Below are 18,797 nucleotides of genomic sequence, written 5' to 3'. Positions count from 1 at the left end.
TTCTACCAGATCAGCTGAATACACAGCCCTCCAGAGTCTCTCCTCCTTCAGTTCCCTCAGCCTGCCTGCAATTTCTCCCAGCCCTGGCACTGACTCTGTGCTCTGGGAATGTTCTAAGCTCTCAGCTTTCACTGGTCTGTATTTTATAACCATTTTAGTAAGTTAAATTCCTTAAGGCCAAAATGCATATTTTTATCTCCCAAGCCATGTCAATATTCATGGGGCTAATTCACTGTTTTTTCACCTAGTCCTAAATCCTGACAGGGGGGTGGGTTAAATTAGATGTCTGCAAGTGTACCAGTACACTGCGGGGCATTCATTCATTCATTCACTCAACAAACATTTACCAAGCACCTCCATGGGAAAGGCCCTACAGGTTCTGAGATACCACAGCAAATAAAACAGACCAGATCCCATCCTTATGGAGCCCACAGACGAGTAGGAAAGCATCACTGAATAGGTAAAGATAATACGATAGAATCGAATTAAGCCATCATTTACTGTTTACTGAATATTTCTGGAATGGAAAAAAGTTGAGTATTGAAAATGGGTTAGGCTGCTGCAAGTAAACATTTTATCTTGCATCAAAGAAAGAAAATAGCCACTGGGGTCTGATTTAGAATTGAATGCCATCACTTAGAAAGCTTCTCAGTATAGCTGGGCCTCAGTTTCACCATCTGGAAACTGAGGATCATTGTGTAGGTTTGTTAGGATAATAAGGCATAACCCAGTATTGGGCAAGTAGAGACTCAGTGAATTGCATGTGGCATCCTTTTATTGTAATTTTGTTTTATGTCCAATGTCGGGTATATCAGACTAAAAGGAAATAAATGAATGTAATCTGGAACACTTGGTCCTTGTTTCAACAGAAAGAGGACCTACCAGACCCACAGGCCGTAGACCTGTATGAATTCCGCTTCAGCGACTTCCCCATCACAGAGCACGAACTGATTAAGTGTGGACTTCGGCTGTTTCTTGAAATAAATGTGGTGGAGAAATTCAAAGTACCTGTAGAGGTCAGATGGTATTTAATTTAAAATGCTGTGATTCTGTGGCTGAACTCCACTAAAATTTCCTGTGGTTCAGAAGATTCCCTGCAGTGTGGATTTTAAATTATCATTAACTTCGTCAGTTTGTCCACTTAAACCCTGTAAACAAGGCCAACCTATCTTTTCAGATAAGGTTGTCACAGACCTTCTTACCTTTAGAATTCTACTCCAAAGTCTGAGTGGTGTTGTCTTCTTTGGTGGCAGGTCCTCACCAGATGGATGTACACGGTGAGGAAGGGATACCGTGCCGTCACTTACCACAACTGGCGACACGGGTTCAATGTGGGGCAGACGATGTTCACTTTGCTGATGGTAGGTACAGAGCCTGTGAATCATCATAAACCTGTGCATCTCCCCCCTGAGTGTGGTGAGAAATGGATCCAGCCCGTCACTTTAGATCAGTAATCTTGGAATTCATGGATACAGTCCCATAAACCCCCAGCCCCCCTGGAGATGATTCCAGGGTACGTGGGTATCCCTGGGCGTTTGGCTGAATTATCACTCTGACACTCGTGTCCTTATATCCATAAAGGAAAAGTCAGTTACCTGCTGGGTTTGTAACGGCCCAGAATGAGCTCCAGTCCTCAAGAAATAAAGCCAGCTTGCTCTAAAAACACAGCAGACGCCCTTCTCCATTGCAGGCCGGCCTCACTGCACATGCTGCGGAGGTGCATTAATCCAAGTAAATATGTACGTCTGTTTTTTTAGACAGGAAGACTGAAGAAATACTACACGGATCTTGAAGCCTTTGCCATGCTTGCTGCTGCCTTCTGCCATGACATTGACCACAGAGGCACCAACAACTTGTATCAGATGAAGTAAGTGAACACGTGTGGCCACATCAGCGTGTTCTGGTGCCCCCCCCTTATTTGTAAACGCCTTCACTCCTTCTTTTTTCAACTTTGTTTCATCAAAGTATTGAATTTATACATTAGAGCGCATTGATCTTTGGCTTACACCCGTACACACCTGGGTAGCACCCCACCAGCTCAAGCTAGAGAACATTTCTTCCTGGGCTGACTACTCTCACGTCCCTGGTCCTTGTACTTCCACCAACTGACCTTCAGCTGACCTTGCATCTTATCATCATCACCATCTTCCTCTCTTGACCAAGAAAAGAAGTGCAATTATAAGGGTACAGACCCTCAGCTCAGACAGATTTGGATTTATTGGGTTCACAAGTTATTTAAACTTTCTAAGCTTCGAGTTCCTCATCGGGAAAATAATAATTATAGTAATGGTACCTAACACTTAAGGTCGTTGTAAAGATTAAATGAGATATATATATAAGGCACTCAGCTCATGGTTGGCTCTTGGCAGTTAATAATTATTAAGTATTATTATTATTACTGTTATTGTGTCATTGGCACTTTTCAAAATTCATCAGCAATGCCATAGCCAGCCTAACTCCTTGATAGTGACATTTAAGAAGCTCTGTCTGCCTTGGCCACACTGTATCTTCATCTGTGACACATGACCTACCCCTCTCCAGAGGTACCAGAGGGAGTGAGACAATTTAGAGAGAATGAGCTTTGGAGTCTGGTTTTATGGGATCCAGATACTTCCCAGTTGAGGGATCTTGGGCAAATCATTTAATCTATTTGAGATTCTGTTTCTTAACTGTAAAATGGGTATAATATTGACCTCTTAAGACTGCTGTGAGAATCACATGAAATTGTATATGTGAAACATAGTAGATGCTGAAGAAATTTACTCAGTGAATGAAATGCACCTCGTGAGCAGTGACTTTTCACCTTCAGCAACTCTACCAATCAGGCTTTACCTTGAAAAGGGAATCTCCATTCTGGGTTCCGGGTAAGCAACGTCTTCGTCTTGAGAGTTCCAGCCCTTTATTTTTTTTGTTTACCTTTTTATTTTATATTGGAGTATAGTTGATTAATAATGTTGTGATAGTTTCAGGTGTACAGCAAAGTGGTTCAGTTATACATGTACATGTATTGATTCTTACCTGTGTCCCGCTGTAGTGGAAGCATGGAATCCTAACCACTGGACCACCAGGGAAGTCCCAGTTATCCATTTTATTTTATTTATTTTATTTTATTTTTTATATCTTTATTGGAGTATAATTGCTTTACAATGGTGTGTTAGTTTCTGCTTTATAACAAAGTGAATCAGTTATACATATACATATGTTCCCATATCTCTTCCCTCTTGCGTCTCCCTCCCTCCCTCCCTCCCTCCCTATCCCACCCCTCTAGGTGGTCACAAAGCACTGAGCTGATCTCCCTGTGCTATGCGGCTGCTTCCCACTAGCTATCTGTTTTACGTTTGGTAGTGTATATATGTCCATGCCACTCTCTCGCATTGTCACAGCTTACCCTTCCCCCTCCCCATATCCTCAAGTCCATTCTCTAGTAGGTGTGTGTCTTTATTTCTGTCTTACTTGATGAATCTCCTTATGTGCCCTTACTGTGCTGGGGGAATTGCTCAGGAGTCCACAAAGATCTGGAGACATTACACTGGTAAAAACAGTTAACAGAAGATTGAATAAGACTGAATTATTATTCTCATATTGGTGGTACCGATCAGGCTACTGTGCAGTGTAAGCTGAAGCTGTTGGGACACAGCTTCCTGGCTTGACCTTGTGTCCTTGGTCTGATTTCTTGTCTCCAAAATGTCCAACGCCCTGGGTTCTGGTTTTCATCCTTATCTCCCATCTTTAGGCTATGCCCTCTGGCAATGCCCTAGAAACCCTGCCATTTTCAAATTTTTATTATTCCCTTGAGTTCTTTTGTTCTCTTTGTTCACTTTTCTGGCCATTTTGTTTTCTGCTTCATTCTTTCATAGGTTCATAGATTTCTTTGTTCCTTTCATCCCCCTTTTCTTGGTTAGTTTTTCAGTTCTCTCATCTTTCAGTCTCCTTTACTCACCTCCGTTTTGTGTCTGATGAGATGTGGTTATCAGCCAAAAATCTGAGGAACTTTAGCATTTATCTCATCCTCCTCCGCCCCACATTCAACGCAGGCCTCTTTCCTACTGTATTTCTTCCTGAGTTCTCTAGTCTACATTCCATTATTTTTTATAATGGCTCATAAGGGACTCATATTTTTGAATGATTCTAATGGCTGAATGTTCTTCATGATATCAAATTGAAATTGGTCTCCTTATAACTTCTGTTAGTCCTAGTTCAAGTCTCTGAAGCTGTTAGAATATGTATAATTTCTCATCCACAGGCTATTCCTTCTTATATCAAAGAGAATTATTATTTTCCCCTCCTCTTTTCCTGGCTGAATATACCTGGTTGAACTTTTGTTTTAATCATTTCTCATATAATATTTTCTATACATATAATTTTATCTGTTATTCTTCTGTGAACCCACTCCAGTGTTTTTATGTCATTCCTTAAATGTGGGTCTTGGCAAATACCGTATGCTAACACATATATATGGAATTTAAGGGAAAAAAATGTCATGAAGAACCTAGGGGTAAGACAGGAATAAAGACCCAGACCTACTAGAGAACGGACTTGAGGATATGGGGAGGGGGAAGGGTAAGCTGTGACAAAGCGAGAGAGAGGCATGGACATATGTACACTACCAAACGTAAGGTAGATAGCTAGTGGGAAGCAGCTGCGTAGCACAGGGAGATCAGCTCGGTGCTTTGTGACCGCCTGGAGGTGTGGGATAGGGAGGGTGGGAGGGAGGGAGACGCAAGAGGGAAGAGATATGGGAACATATGTATATGTGTAACTTTGTTACAAAGATTCACTGTTATAAAGCAGAAACTAACACACCATTGTAAAGCAATTATACCCCAATAAAGATGTTAAAAAAAAAAATGTGGGTCTTGGGGTTTGACATAATAATCCAAACATGATCTGAAATACTTTATATTTAATCCTAATTAAATTTCATCTTCTTAATTTGGTTCTTTTTTTAAAATTGAAGTTTAGTTGATTTACAGCATTGTGTTAGTTTCCGGTGTACAGCAAAGTGATTCAGTTTTTTATATATACATATATATGTATATATATAATCTATCTTTTTCAGATTCTCTTCCATTAAAGGTTATTATAAGATATTGAATATAGTTCTCTGTGCTATACAGTAGGTCCTTGATGTTTATCTGTTTTATATGTGGTGGTGTGTGTGTGTTAATCCCAAACTCCTAATTTATCCCTCCCTCCCTCTTTCCCCTTTGGTAACCTAAGTTTGTTGTCTATGTCTGTGAGTCTATTTCTGTTTTGTAAATAAGCTCATGAGTATGATTTTTTGAGATTCTACATATAAGTGATATCATATAATATTTGTCTTTGACTTACTTCACTTAATATGATAATCTCTAGGTCTTTCCATGTTGCTGCAAATAGCATTATTTCATTCTTTTATATGGCTGAGTAATATTCCATCATATATATATATATATATATACACACACACACACACACACACATATATATATATATATATATACACACACATATATATATCTCCCACATTTTCTGTATGGTATATATACCATATATATATACACCACATCTTCTGTATCCGTTCATCTGTCGATGGACATTTAGTTTGCTTCCTTGTCCTGGCTATTGTAAATAATGCTGCTATGAACATTGGGGTGCATGTATCTTTCTGAATTAGAGTTTTTGTCTTTTCCTGATATATGCCCAGGAGTGGTATTGCTGAATCACATAGTAACTCTATTTTTAGTTTTATAAGGAACCTCCATACTGTTTTCCATAGTGACTGCACCAACTTACATTCATTCCCACCAACACTGCAGGAGGGTTTGCTTTTCTCCACACCCTCTCCAGCATTTATTATTTGTAGATTTTTTTAATGATGGCCATTCTGACTGGTGTGAGGTGATACCTCATTGTAGTTTTGATTTGCATTTCTCTAATAATTAGCAATGTTGAGCATCTTTTCATGTGCCTGTTGGCCATCTGTATGTCTTCTTTGGAGAGATGTCTGTTTAGGTCTTCTGCCCATTTTTTGATTGGGTCATTAGTTTGTTTTTTTTATATTGAGCTGTTTGTATATTTTGGAAATTAATCGCTTGGCAGTCACATTGTTTGCAAATATTTTCTCCCATTCTGTAGGTTGTCTTTTCACTGCACTTATGGTTTCCTTTGCTGTGTTAATCTGATTCTTTATTCCACTCTTAATTGAAATTGCCTTTTAAAGCAGTCTGTCAGCCAATGGATTCGATATTTTTTCCAGCTTTTTTATCATCTGAAAATTAGATAGTCATGATTGCCATCAATATTCATTCAAGTCATTGATAAAACTGTGCATCAGGACAAAACCAGGGCAGAGTTCTGAGACTTGGGGCTAGAAACCTATCCCTGGGGAAGACAGTTAATTAAGCAGCACTCACTGGGTGGTGCTGTTCAGTATTTGTCCACACTCAATATTCCAGCTCATACAGAACACATCTTGAAGCTTCTTCTCAGCTGTCTTGCTGAAATCCAGACACACACTGTTTCTGGCCTTCCCCTCTCACAAACCATATCACAAAAGTGTTCATGAGATCAATTCAGCATCATTTTCTCTTTCTAAACCTTCTCTGGAATTTCCTAGTAGTTATATTGTAAGTGCTTACAAACTCTGAAGCAGTTTAAACTGTTTCATAGATTAACGTCAATCTCCCTGTTCTGTCATCTACAGATTATACCATTTTCTACTTAAATTTTAGGGTAAAATGTACTTGTATCCAGTCTTCAATCATCTTTACCACCGCAAAATTTCCCAGAATATACCGACAATAGTCGCCCACACCCACCCCGCATCTTCAGATTCCTTCAGGAAGTTGGGATGTTACTCAACTGGGTTAACAGATGTGTGTGTATAAAAAATAATTTTTTCTTTTTTTTTTACTAAACCATTTGTGAGATAGTTGCAGGACTCATGCATGACATTTAACCCGAAAATATTTCAGCACATATTTCCTGGGAACGTGGAGGACATTTGTTTATATAAACACAGTATAACGATCGCTCTCAAGAAATTTAACATTGGTACAATACTGTTATCTAGTATAGAATGTTTATTCCAATTTCCCCAATAATGTCCTTTATAACTATCTTTTCTTCTCTGTTTTGGGTCCAATCAAGGCTCACACACTGCATTTAGTCGTCAAATATCTTGAATCTCCTTTAATCTAGAATTGTTCCTTAACTTTTTTGGATCTTTCAGAATGTTGATATTTTTGAAGATTCTAGACCAGTTGTTTTGCATAATATCCCTCAATTTGGATTTGTCCAGTTGTTTTCTGATTACTAGATTCAGGGTAAACATTTTTGGTGGGAATTCTACGTAGGTGATGTTGTGTCCTTCTCAGTGTATTGCATCAGGAGGCTCATGATATCAATTTGTTCCATTAACTACAAGGTTAAGTTAAACTATTTATGAGTAATATTCAGCAGATCTCTTTATGCAAAGGTACATTTTCTCCTTTGTACTAATACGTAATCTGTGAGGTGTTATTTTGAGACTGGTTGAATAGCTCCCCAGTAACCTTTCTTGAGTAATGTTTTTAAACCTAAAGGAACTAAGATACCACTCATTTCTAACTGAAATTGAGCTTTTTTTATTTTGTTTAAATCTCACTGTGCTGACACAGTGTAGGTATTTGAATATGTATTAAAATTATGATCAATTATAGAACGGATCGGACATAGTCTGATTGTTCCCTAACTAGAATACTTGGTTTACCAGACCTGTTAGTGACCTGTTAATGACTCCTCTCCTCCCTAAAGTTCTGTTCTTTCTGAAATTAAGTGAAACTCTACTAAGACTGCCACCCATATTTCCGATTTCTCCCTTCCTTAAAATTATTTATTCCATATTTCTGTAACAAAGTCTTCATATTATCTATTAGACCTTTCACCTCGGCTTCTCTCCATCTTTTCTTTTCACCTTTTTATTTTCTTTTTAAAAAAAATTTTTATTTTATATTGGAGTGTAGGTGATTTACAATGTTGTGTTAGTTTCAGGTGTACCACAAAGTGATTCAGTTATACATATACATGTATCTGTTCTTTTTCAAGTTTTTTTCCCATTTAGTTATTATAGAATATTGAACAGAGTTCCCTGTGCACACCTTTTTATTTTCAATGTTGCTTCCCCTTCCTTGAACAGGAAGAATTGTAGAAAGACAGGGTACCAAAGTCCCCACTTTACATAAAGCTGTGACCTCACCACTAACAAATGGGAAATTTAAATTTATGTCACTGTCTTAGAGGAGAAAAGAAATGTTACTTTATCATCATTTTCATTTTGGTTCCTGGAAATTCTTAATATACACTTTCTGTGCAAATAAACTATGGGCTTCAACAAGTTTGCTACATGTTCTGTAAGTCATAGTCACCTCCATAAGCTCCAGGGAAGTTAACAATTTTAGATGCAGGGAGTGAACCAAACTTCGTAGTTTAAACAAGTCAATCATTTTACGCATTTAACAAATTAGGGTTGTTGTTTTTTTTAAAGGACTTTTTAAAAAGAGCGTATTCTCCTGTTCTAAATCTAAAGATTCTTTTCCAATATGTTACTTCCAACTGTTTCACAGGCATTCGGGGAGAGGGAAGAAATGAAAAAAAATCCTCAGATTGTAAAGATTCTGCATCAGGTAACCGTATGTGTAATGTTTAAATAGCTAAAATTATCCTTTTCCTCCTAGATCCACATCTCCATTAGCAAGGCTTCATGGATCGTCCATCTTGGAGAGGCACCACCTGGAGTACAGTAAGACTCTCCTGCAGGACGAGGTACGTGGGTCTCTCTCTCTCTCTAGGGCAGCTCACAAGCTCTGGATCAAAGCACTAACCCACAGAAAATGCTTAGAAAGAGGACGGCCTTGAGTTCTGGTGGTTGACAGTATATACCCTTATTGAAGTCAATTGATAGAAATTGCTATATTGCAATAGTTTTTGAACAGCCAAGTTGGAAGTAGCTGAGATAGAGGAGAGAAGAGCCATGGAAAGTCACAGAATCTCTGTGGGTTTGTGAAGAAAGAAGCAAAAGCTTAAGGTGGATGTGAGAGGGCTCTATGCACCCTGGGTATGTATGAATGTAAAGAGAAAAGGAGGCTACACAGCCACTGCTTTTCTGATTCATGTGGTATGCACTGTAAGGCACTGTCTGTATCTTTGAGAAAGTCAAGCTTTGGTAGTTGGGGGGTAGGCATGAAATCAGGCTGTGAGACAGATCGGACAACTGCCATCAGAGGCACTGAGTGAATCTCCCAAGAGTTCCAGAGGGAGGTGTCACATTCAGGAGTGGGCAGGACATAGGGGAGAAGAGGGGCGGGATCAGGAAGCTTTTCACAGGAAGTGGCTTAAGCTTGGTCTTGAATTCACTTTGATTTATGCAATATCATGTACTACTAACCTTCTGTAGAAGGCAGTCATTATTCTTTTTACTGATTTTATTTGAGGGGTATATAGGCTTGTGAGAAAGGTGATGAATATAATCTAGTTATACTTTAAAAAAATATATCTTGAGAAAATTCCAACCCAGAATGAATCATTAGTAGATGGAGGGGAATACTGTTTTGTCTCGACAGAGAAACGGTCTAGAATCATACGAGTTCGTTAGGATAAATAAGCCCTCGGGAGAGTGGAGCTTTTTTCAGTCTCAATAATAATCTTTTTTTAGGCTCAGGGGACGCGGGGGTATATGGAAATATGTCCAAGTTTAGAAAGATAACACTACATTCTTCTAGATAATCAAAAACCAAGTGGGAAAACTTGTAAGACAGGGCAACCAGGGAGAAAAGTGGAAAAACAAAACAAATAAACACATGATTTAAAGGTTTTCAACAGCCTGTGATTGCAGGCTGCATCCAGACAGGGGGACATAGACCATCTGCGTCAGAATGATCGATTTCACAGGGCGGAGGTGGGCGGGCTTTTAAAAACACATCCTGGGGGCTTCCCTGGTGGCTCAGTGGTTGAGAGTCCGCCTGCCGATGCAGGGGACACGGGTTCGTGCCCCGGTCCGGGAAGATCCCACATGCCACGGAGCGGCTAGGCCCATGAGCCATGGCCACTGAACCTGCGTGTACGGAGCCTGTGCTCCGCAACGGGAGAAGCCACAACAGTGAGAGGCCCGCATACCGCAAAAAAAAACACATCCTGGGCTTCATCCTGCGCTTACCAGGCTCCCTGGGGATTGGACCCAGGAATCTGCATTTTAATAAGAATTTTCATAATTCTCATGTGTAGCCAGGACCTGTGCCTGCAGTAGTATCATAAAAAGGATGATAATATCTGTCCTATGAGAATTAGAAAGAGTAGAATTGAAAGTAGTTCAGGAAGATAAGAGTAAATTGTTATTATCCAATTTGTTATGAGTCTTTGTTTTACTGGTTGGGACAGTCTTGTATTTTTGAGTAAGAATTTTCCATTCATCCCACTGATTACATATACCACAGGCAGGTAGTATCAAAAATAATTCATTTAATTTTACGTTTACCTACTAATGCAAAATATATTTTTAAACCTTTACAGCCAAATGTTTAAGTGCTTAACTTTGGAAGGCTCCTAGTAGCTCATATGTTTTTCCTTTCTGGGATTTGAGAGTTTATAATAGAGTTGTTGTTTTCCATCTTAATTTTTTTAATGTTATTTACTCTGCAGTCTGAACTGGTTTTGATGGCTATATAAAGGCTTATTATTCTTTCTAAAAAGGAATATTGCATCTTAGTAATCTGTACCACCTTGGCGAGGACCTGTCTACAGTGCTATTCGACCTGCTAATTGCAGACTTTTAAGGGTTGTAAATAGAGTCGCTAGGCAATAAATGCAATCACAGAGCATTTTATGAGCAGGCAAATTGAATGCTGAAAAAAATGAAATTTTAACCATCAGATGTTCTTTTTTGAGACAATACAGTTGTCTCAGTACATTTTTTTTTGAGAGACAATACAGTTATTTTATTTATTTATTGTATAAAGAAAATATTTACACTTAAAACTAATTTTTTTACATAAGGGAAATCCTTATGATTTATCTAGCAGTTTTGTCATATTGTGGACGTTACTTATTTTGTTTTGTATATTATCAGGCTTTGAACTAAAATATCTTTATGTCCCAGTAGAGTTGGATTCCCTGCTTTGAGGACAGAACCATCTGTATTCTAAACTAGTCAGAAATCCACCCTTTAACCTAATGAATAGGTGGAAACGTCTTGTTAGCCAAATTTGTCAGAATAGAAACTTTAATACTACAACGTACTGTCGGAATGACAAAATGCATTGCTCAGCATAAATAACAACACTTTTATTATTCAAAACACTTCACGAACTTTATTTATGCTTTTCCACACTGACCTTTTATTATACAAAGAAGAAATGAAGAAGAAATTAAATATCTTGTGTATGGTCACCAGCAAACCACAAACATGTTGGCAATCTTCTCTTATGGGTGTCGCATGTACCACATTGGAGACTAGAACTCATCTCCCCTGAGTGCCCTCATCAGGATGAATTGGAGCCATTTCTATTTTGGTGTGCTACGCAGAACTTATATTTTATTGCCATTTTCATGGCACTAGGAGAACAAAAATGGCCTGTTATTGGTAGAGGGGGGAGCAAAGTTAGACTCTTTCTGTGGGCAGGTGAAACCAGCTGAGCAGATGGGGGCCCAGCTGGAGTGGGGCTGGGACAGAGGCCTCCTCTCTTGTTCTGTGCACCTGTCTCTACATCACGTGTCCAGCACAATTCCCCGGAAGAACAAATGGAATATTATAGACTTATCTATATTTTAAATTAATGACAATAGTTATTGTAAAAATTACACATGCCCACTATAAAAATTCAAGCAATAGGAAACATTCCAAAGATAAATATTAAAAAATCACTTTAAATCCTATCACTCAGAAATAGACATTTCATTAACATTTAATGAACTTCATTGTAGCCCTCTGTGAATATATAAAGGGAGAAGGACAGAAACAATTTTAGAAAAATGGGATCTTACTATCCAAGCTATTTTTTTGGTTAGAGTTTTTATTTAATTAAGTTTATTGAAGTGTAATGTATGTACAATAAGTGGCATCCCTTTAATGTTTTTTTCATAAAAATTCTATGAATTCTATTCATACACCTGGGAACTACCACACTCAAGATACAGAACACTTCTGTCATCCCAAAGGATTCCTTTTGCCCCCGGGCAGTCAATGCCTCTCTCTCCTCCCAGCCCGAAGCAACCATTGAAATGTTTTTAGTCACTATAGTTTAAATCTTCTAGATTTTTATATAAATGAAATCATGCAATAATTACTCTTTTGTGCTGGGTTCTTTCATACAGAATAATAATTTTGTGATTTGTTCGTGTTGAACGAATGAATCAGCAGTGATTCATTCCTTTTCATTGCTGAGTGGTAGTCCATTTATTTTAAATGAAAATTTTAATTCTACTTGAATTTAACAGAAGAAACTTTTTTTTAATGGAAAGAATTACAGAACTTCAGAGGACTGTGTTCTTATCACAAGAGATATTAGTTCTTAAAGAGAACCCTAAAATCAATAACCGGTGATTACGGGAAAGTGTGAAAAACTATAACGAGCATTTAGATGTTTGATTTTAGACCATACGTGTTAACTTTACATCATCCATGAACTCCCTGCTATGAAACATGAAACAATTAGAATACTTATACTGCTTCCAGCATCTCCACCTCTGTTTTATAAGGTATTTATTATCATTAAAAGTATTTTTTTTTACTGTTATCAGTAGTTATAAAATTCATTTTGCTCTATAATTTCCACAATTGTCTATTTTTTTTTAACCAGAGCATTTATTGCATGACTAATGGTTGAAATCCCTAAGATGAACTGGATCCTACCCCAGTGGCTCTCTTGGGTTAGGTGTTGTTTTCCCCAGAATCCATGCCTGAATCTTCAGGATACAATCTGTAGGTGCTTCACTTGCCCGGCTCCAGTGGTGTTCTGTCCTCAGCCTCGGCACTCCAGGCACACTTCCTCTTCTGCCTGGTAGGGCAGCCACATTTGTCACAGGTGTGCTTCTGAAGGTGGGAGGCCTTAGAGCCACAGTGTGCGTCTCATTGTGATGCTTTCCAAATGACAGTGTTCCCTTTGTCATCTCTTTTCTGTGGCCAAGACCAAAGAGGCACAATTGTTTATTCCTAATTCTACTTTTAAATGGGCCTGATACTTAACCTCAGTCTTTCTACCATGGCTTGTCCATTCCTGTGTATTTTATTTTATCTTGATTAGCTCGATTTGTGTTATTTGATAGTTTCTCCTAGAGAGTCTAAGCTAAGTACATGCCTAAGATCTGTTTGTTACATTTAGTTTTGAAAGTCAGTTTGGCAGAATATAAAGGTCTTGGGTCACTTTCTTTTTCTCAGAAATTGTAGGAAATTGCTCCAATGTCTTTCGGCATTGAAGCATTACCCTGAGAGGTATAAATGGCCAACCTGATTTTCTCCCTCTCACGTGACTTGATTTTTCTGCATAGATACTCATGTGATTCTTTTTTGTTTGTTTTTTTTATACTGCAGATTCTTATTAGTCATCAGTCTTATACACATCAGTGTATACATGTCAATCCCAATCACCCAATTCAGCACACCACCATCCCCACACCACAGTTTTCCCCCCTTCATGTCCACACGTTTGTTCTCTACATCTGTGTCTTAACTTCTGCCTGCAAACCGGTTCATCTGTACCATTTTTCTAGGTTCCACATACATGCGTTAATATATGATATTTGTTTTTCTCTTTCTTACTTCACTCTGTATGACAGTCCTTTGATCCATCCACGTCTCAACAAATGACTCAATTTCGTTCCTTTTTATGGCTGATATTCCATTGTATATATATGTACCACAACTTCTTTATCCATTCATCTGTCGATGGGCATTTAGGTTGCTTCCATGACCTGGCTATTGTAAATAGTGCTGCAATGAACATTGGGGTGCATGTGTCTTTTTGAATTATGGTTTTCTCTGGGTATATGCCCTGTAGTGGGATTGCTGGATCATATGGTAATTCTATTTTTAATTTTTTAAGGAACCTCCATACTGTTCTCCATAGTGGCTGTATCGATTTACATTCCCACCAACAGTGCAAGAGGGTTCCCTTTTCTCCACACCCTCTCCACCATTTATTGTTTGTAGATTTTTTGATGCTGCCCATTCTGACTGGTGTGAGGTGATACCTCATTGTAGTTTTGATTTGCATTTCTCTAATAATTAGTGATGTTGAGCAGCTTTTCATGTGCTTCTTGGCCATCTGTATGTCTTCTTTGGAGAAATGTCTATTTAGGTCTTCTGCCCAGTTTTGGATTGGGTTGTTTGTTTCTTTAATATTGAGCTGCATGAGCTGTTTATATATTTTGGAGATTAATCCTTTGTCCATTGATTCGTTTGCAAATATTTTCTCCCATTCTGAGGGTTGTCTTTTTGTCTTGTTTATGGTTTCCTTTGCTGTGCAAAAGCTTTGAAGCTTCATTAGGTCCCATTTGTTTATTTTTGTTTTTATTTCCATGACTCTAGGAGATGGATCAAAAAAGATCTTGCTGTGATTTATGTCAGAATGTTCTTCCTATGTTTTCCTCTAAGAGTTTTATAGTGTCCGGTCTTACATTTAGGTCTCGAATCCATTTTGAGTTTATTTTTGTGTATGGTGTTAGGGAGTGTTCTAATTTCATTCTTTTACACGTAGCTGTCCAATTTTCCCAGCACCACTTACTGAAGAGGCTGTCTTTTCTCCATTGTATATCTTTTCATATGATTCTTAATTCTTCATATTTTAGTAACTTTGTCTGAATGTCTGGGTATTGACCATTCTGCATCTATTTTTTCCTTGTCATGGGTTACACTTATGATCCATAGAATTCTTTTTTTTTTTTAATTTCAGGAAAGTTTTTTATTTTCATTGTATCTTTGAACATTTTTCTGATACACTGGGAATACCAATTATGTATATATTGAGTCTTCTTGCCATTTATTTGTTATGTTCTTTATATATATATATATATTTATTTATTTTTTAAATATTTATTTATTTATGGCTGCGTCAGGTCTTAGTTTCGGCACACGGGATCTTTCGTTGCGGCGCATGGGCTCTTAGTTGCATTGCATAGCCTTCTAGTTGTGGCGCACGGGCTCAGTAGTTGTGGTGTGCGGGCTTAGTTGCCCCACAGCATGTGGGATCTTAGTTCCCCAACCAGGGATTGAACCCGCATCCCCTTCATAGGAAGGCGGATTCTTAACCACTGGACCACCAGGGAGGTGCCTGTATATTTTCATAGATTTATTCTTTTCCATTTTAATTTCCTCAAGACTGTGGACTATGTCTCTTGCTGCAGTTCACTTGCTTATGCTATTTGAGTATAGCTTTAATGTGGATTTCATCAATTATATTGCTTTTATGTTCAATTCCATTTTTTTCATTCTACTACTAGTTCTGCTAGTTCACTTTTAATTTTACTGTTGCCTTGCAGTCTCCTCTTTAAGTTCTTATGGTTTTGAAACTATGGATATTACTGGTGTGAATTTTTCATGTTCCACTGGGTATTTCCTTTGATATATTTTTCATTTGCTTTTTGTGTTCCTTTCTTCCGTTGTTATTTTCTTAGGCGCATACACTACATTTATGTACTCAGTCAACTACTGAAAGACATTTATGTGATTTCTGATTCAGGGTTGTTACGTATGGTGTTCTGTGACTCTCTAGTACATGTCTTTCTGTGAATACACGTGTGTATTTCTGTTTGGTATGTACCTAGAAATAGAGTTGCTTGGCCAAAGGATGAGCATATGTTCAACTTTGGTGAATGCTGACAAGCAGTTTTCCAAAATGCTTGTACTAATATATGTTTTTACCAACAGTTCCAGTGGCTCTCCATCCTCTCCAACACTTTGTACTTTCCATCCTTCTCATTTTAGTCACTCTGATGGGAATGTAGTGACATTGCACTGAATTTAATTTGTGTCAAATTAAATAGCACTGATTAACATGAACTACAGTTTATATTTATTAACCTTTTGAAATTCTCTGTTTTGGGGTTGCTTTGTTCTCAACTTGATTTGTAGGAATTCTTTATTCTGGTTTATATATCTTTTGTCAGAAATCTGTATTGCAAATATTTTCTCCCTTTCTGTGAACTGCCTTTTTACTCTTAATGTTGGATTTGGATGAATAGAAGTTCTTAATTTTAATGTCCATTTGATCAATTTTTTAAAGATTAGCTGTTTTTTTCTCATCTTAAAAACCTTTGACTATTCAAGGTAATGAAGATATTTTTCTCTGTAACTGGTATTGTTCTACCTTTCTCATTTAGATCCACAATCTTTTTACAACTTATTTTTTTTTTAATAAATTTATTTATTTTTGGCTGCGTTGGGTTTTCATTGCTGTGTGCAGGCTTTCTCTAGTTGCAACCAGAAGGGGTTACTCTTTGTTGCAGTGTGTGGGCTTCTCATTGTGGTGGCTTCTCTTGTTGTGGAGCATGGGCTCTAGCTGTGCAGCCTTCAGTAGTTGTGGCTCACCGGTTCCAGAGCGCAGGCTCACTAGTTGTGATGCACGGGTTCAGCTGCTCCGCAGCATGTGGGATCTTACCGGACCAGGGCTCAAATCTGTGTCCCCTGCATTGGCAGGCGGATTCTTAACCACTGTGCCACCAGGGAAGTCCACAACTTATCTTTATATATGGTTTGATGTAGAGATCAATATACATTTTTCTGTCCAGGTGGAAATCCAGATGACCCGGCACCATTTATTAAAAAGGCCACCCTTGGCTTCCCTGGTGGCGTGGTGGTTGAGAGTCCGCCTGCCGATGATGCAGGGGACACGGGTTCGTGCCCTGGCCCAGGAAGATCCCACATGCCGCGGAGCAGCTAGGCCCGGGAGCCATGGCCGCTGAGCCTGCACGTCCGGAGCCTGTGCTCCGCAATGGGAGAGGCCACAACAGTGAGAGGTCCGCGTACCGCCAAAAAAAAAAAAAAAAAAAAAGCCACCCTTTTCTCACTTCACTTCAGTGAGACCTTTTGTCATAAATCAGGTAACTGATTATAAAATAAGGTGGACTGCTTCCGTACTCTCTATTCTGTTCCACTGATCAGTTTCTCCTTTGTCAATATCATACCATCTTAACTACTATAGCTTTATAATAAATCTTAATTTCTTTCAGTGTAAATTTTCCAGCTTTGTTCTACTTCAAGTCTGTCTTGGCTTTTATTAAGCCTTTGTGTTTTCATTTGAATTTTAAAATCAGTTTGTCGATTTACATACACATATCCACAAACCTGTTGGTATTCTGGTTGCAATTGCATTGAGTCCATAGATTTTGTGTTCTTGTGGTCTTTATGCAGAGGTTTTATGCAGTCGTTTGTTTTGAAAATGACTCATTCCTTAATGGAATTTGCCATCTGCCGAAGAATCCTGTGAGGAAGGGCAGAAATGCACTGAGGACAGCCTCAGCTTCCTATTTATTGTCTCAAACACTGCCTCACTGAGTCTATTTCTTTGGTCTGGGGAACACACCTCTTTAATTTGGGCTTTCCAGAAGTTGGGAAGGCTCATATTAAGCAAAGCCCTTGAAGCTACAGGCTGTGTGTTAAGATCTGGCCATCGATGCCAAACTTCCTGCCATCACTTCTTGTTACCCAGTGCATTCTCTTTGGCACAGACGACTAAGTAATAGGAGTCAGTGCAGATATATGTCAGCATAGCTTTCCCATCAATTCCTCTTCTGCTGCTGCTCTGTGTTGTCAAACTGGATTTTTGAGGGACATCCTTCCTTCTTCTGTGTGCTGTCCACATCCTAAGACCTCTTGCTCTGATTAAAAGATCACTGGCTCTGCCTTTGCTTACTCAAAAAAAACCTGCACGCATGTATATATGTTTAATCCTCAACTTGTTCCAAAATGTTTTTAATGGAGTGTCCAAAAAATATAACATTAAAGAAAAATAATGAGGGCTAATGGGAATATAAAAATATGATGTATGGTGAAGGCCCAAAATGTATACGGTGAAAAGTATAAACATTTATTAGACATGGGCCAGATTTGGTCAAGAGCTTTCTAGCAACTAATACAAAACAGAAACAGGATCTTTTATGTGAATCTATAACCACAGCTGAAAAAGAAACCACTTAGAAGCTCTTCTAAGAACCTTAGCTGTGACAGAAGGAAAAGAGAAAATAGAATATTAAGAAAGGGTTTTTCAATTAGAGGCCTGTACAGTGTTTTTAGATGAAAGTGAAAATAAGTGAGAAGAGTGAAAATAAGGAATATTGTGCTATCAACAAAGGAAGCAGTACTGAAAAGGGTTGAGTGTACACTTTTTTCTTAATTATACTAATTTTAAAAGTGTGACATTAATCATCTTTTTAAAAAATCCAGTACTGATTTACTTTGTAAAGTGAAAGACCTTTTGACAATCTGTCTGCTTTAATATAGCTGTTTTATTATTTTGGATTAGAAAAAGGTATGACTTAAATGAAGTTTAACAGTATTAAGTCATATTTATTTTTATCTCTTTATATATAGCTTTTCTCTCTTACATATATTTAGCAAATAGCAACAGGTATCCAGGTTTAAAAATAAAAGTACCTATATTAAAGTAATTGGTGCCTAAAGAATACTGATTTACTTGGTTGATGGTTGTGTAGTCTGTACAGTCTGGCGTTTGGTAGACTCAAGGTCTATCCTAAGGGATTATTTATTTAAACTCAGCAGCCTTTTTTGTGTGCCCCCTCTCTCCATTCTATGTTTTTATTTGGCTCTTTTTTTTTAAGTTTATATTTGT

General features: G+C 38.1%; 1 protein-coding gene across 2 annotated transcripts in view; it reads left to right on the top strand.

The window, feature by feature from the left end:
- PDE6C (phosphodiesterase 6C) overlaps positions 1-18,797 on the top strand; it is a 60,154-nt gene that overhangs the window by 29,974 nt on the left and 11,383 nt on the right. For both annotated transcript variants that reach the window (XM_030865121.2, XM_030865120.2), the window contains exons 12-15: positions 870-1,016; positions 1,254-1,361; positions 1,758-1,867; positions 8,697-8,784. In XM_030865121.2, coding sequence (XP_030720981.1) covers positions 870-1,016; positions 1,254-1,361; positions 1,758-1,867; positions 8,697-8,784 — 453 coding nt within the window. The remainder of the gene's footprint in view (positions 1-869; positions 1,017-1,253; positions 1,362-1,757; positions 1,868-8,696; positions 8,785-18,797) is intronic.

This window comes from Globicephala melas, chromosome 16, assembly GCF_963455315.2.
Source record: "Globicephala melas chromosome 16, mGloMel1.2, whole genome shotgun sequence".
Taxonomy (NCBI): Eukaryota; Metazoa; Chordata; class Mammalia; order Artiodactyla; family Delphinidae; genus Globicephala; species Globicephala melas.
Note: the sequence above shows the minus strand (reverse complement) of the source record. Positions and strands in the feature narration are given on the sequence as shown.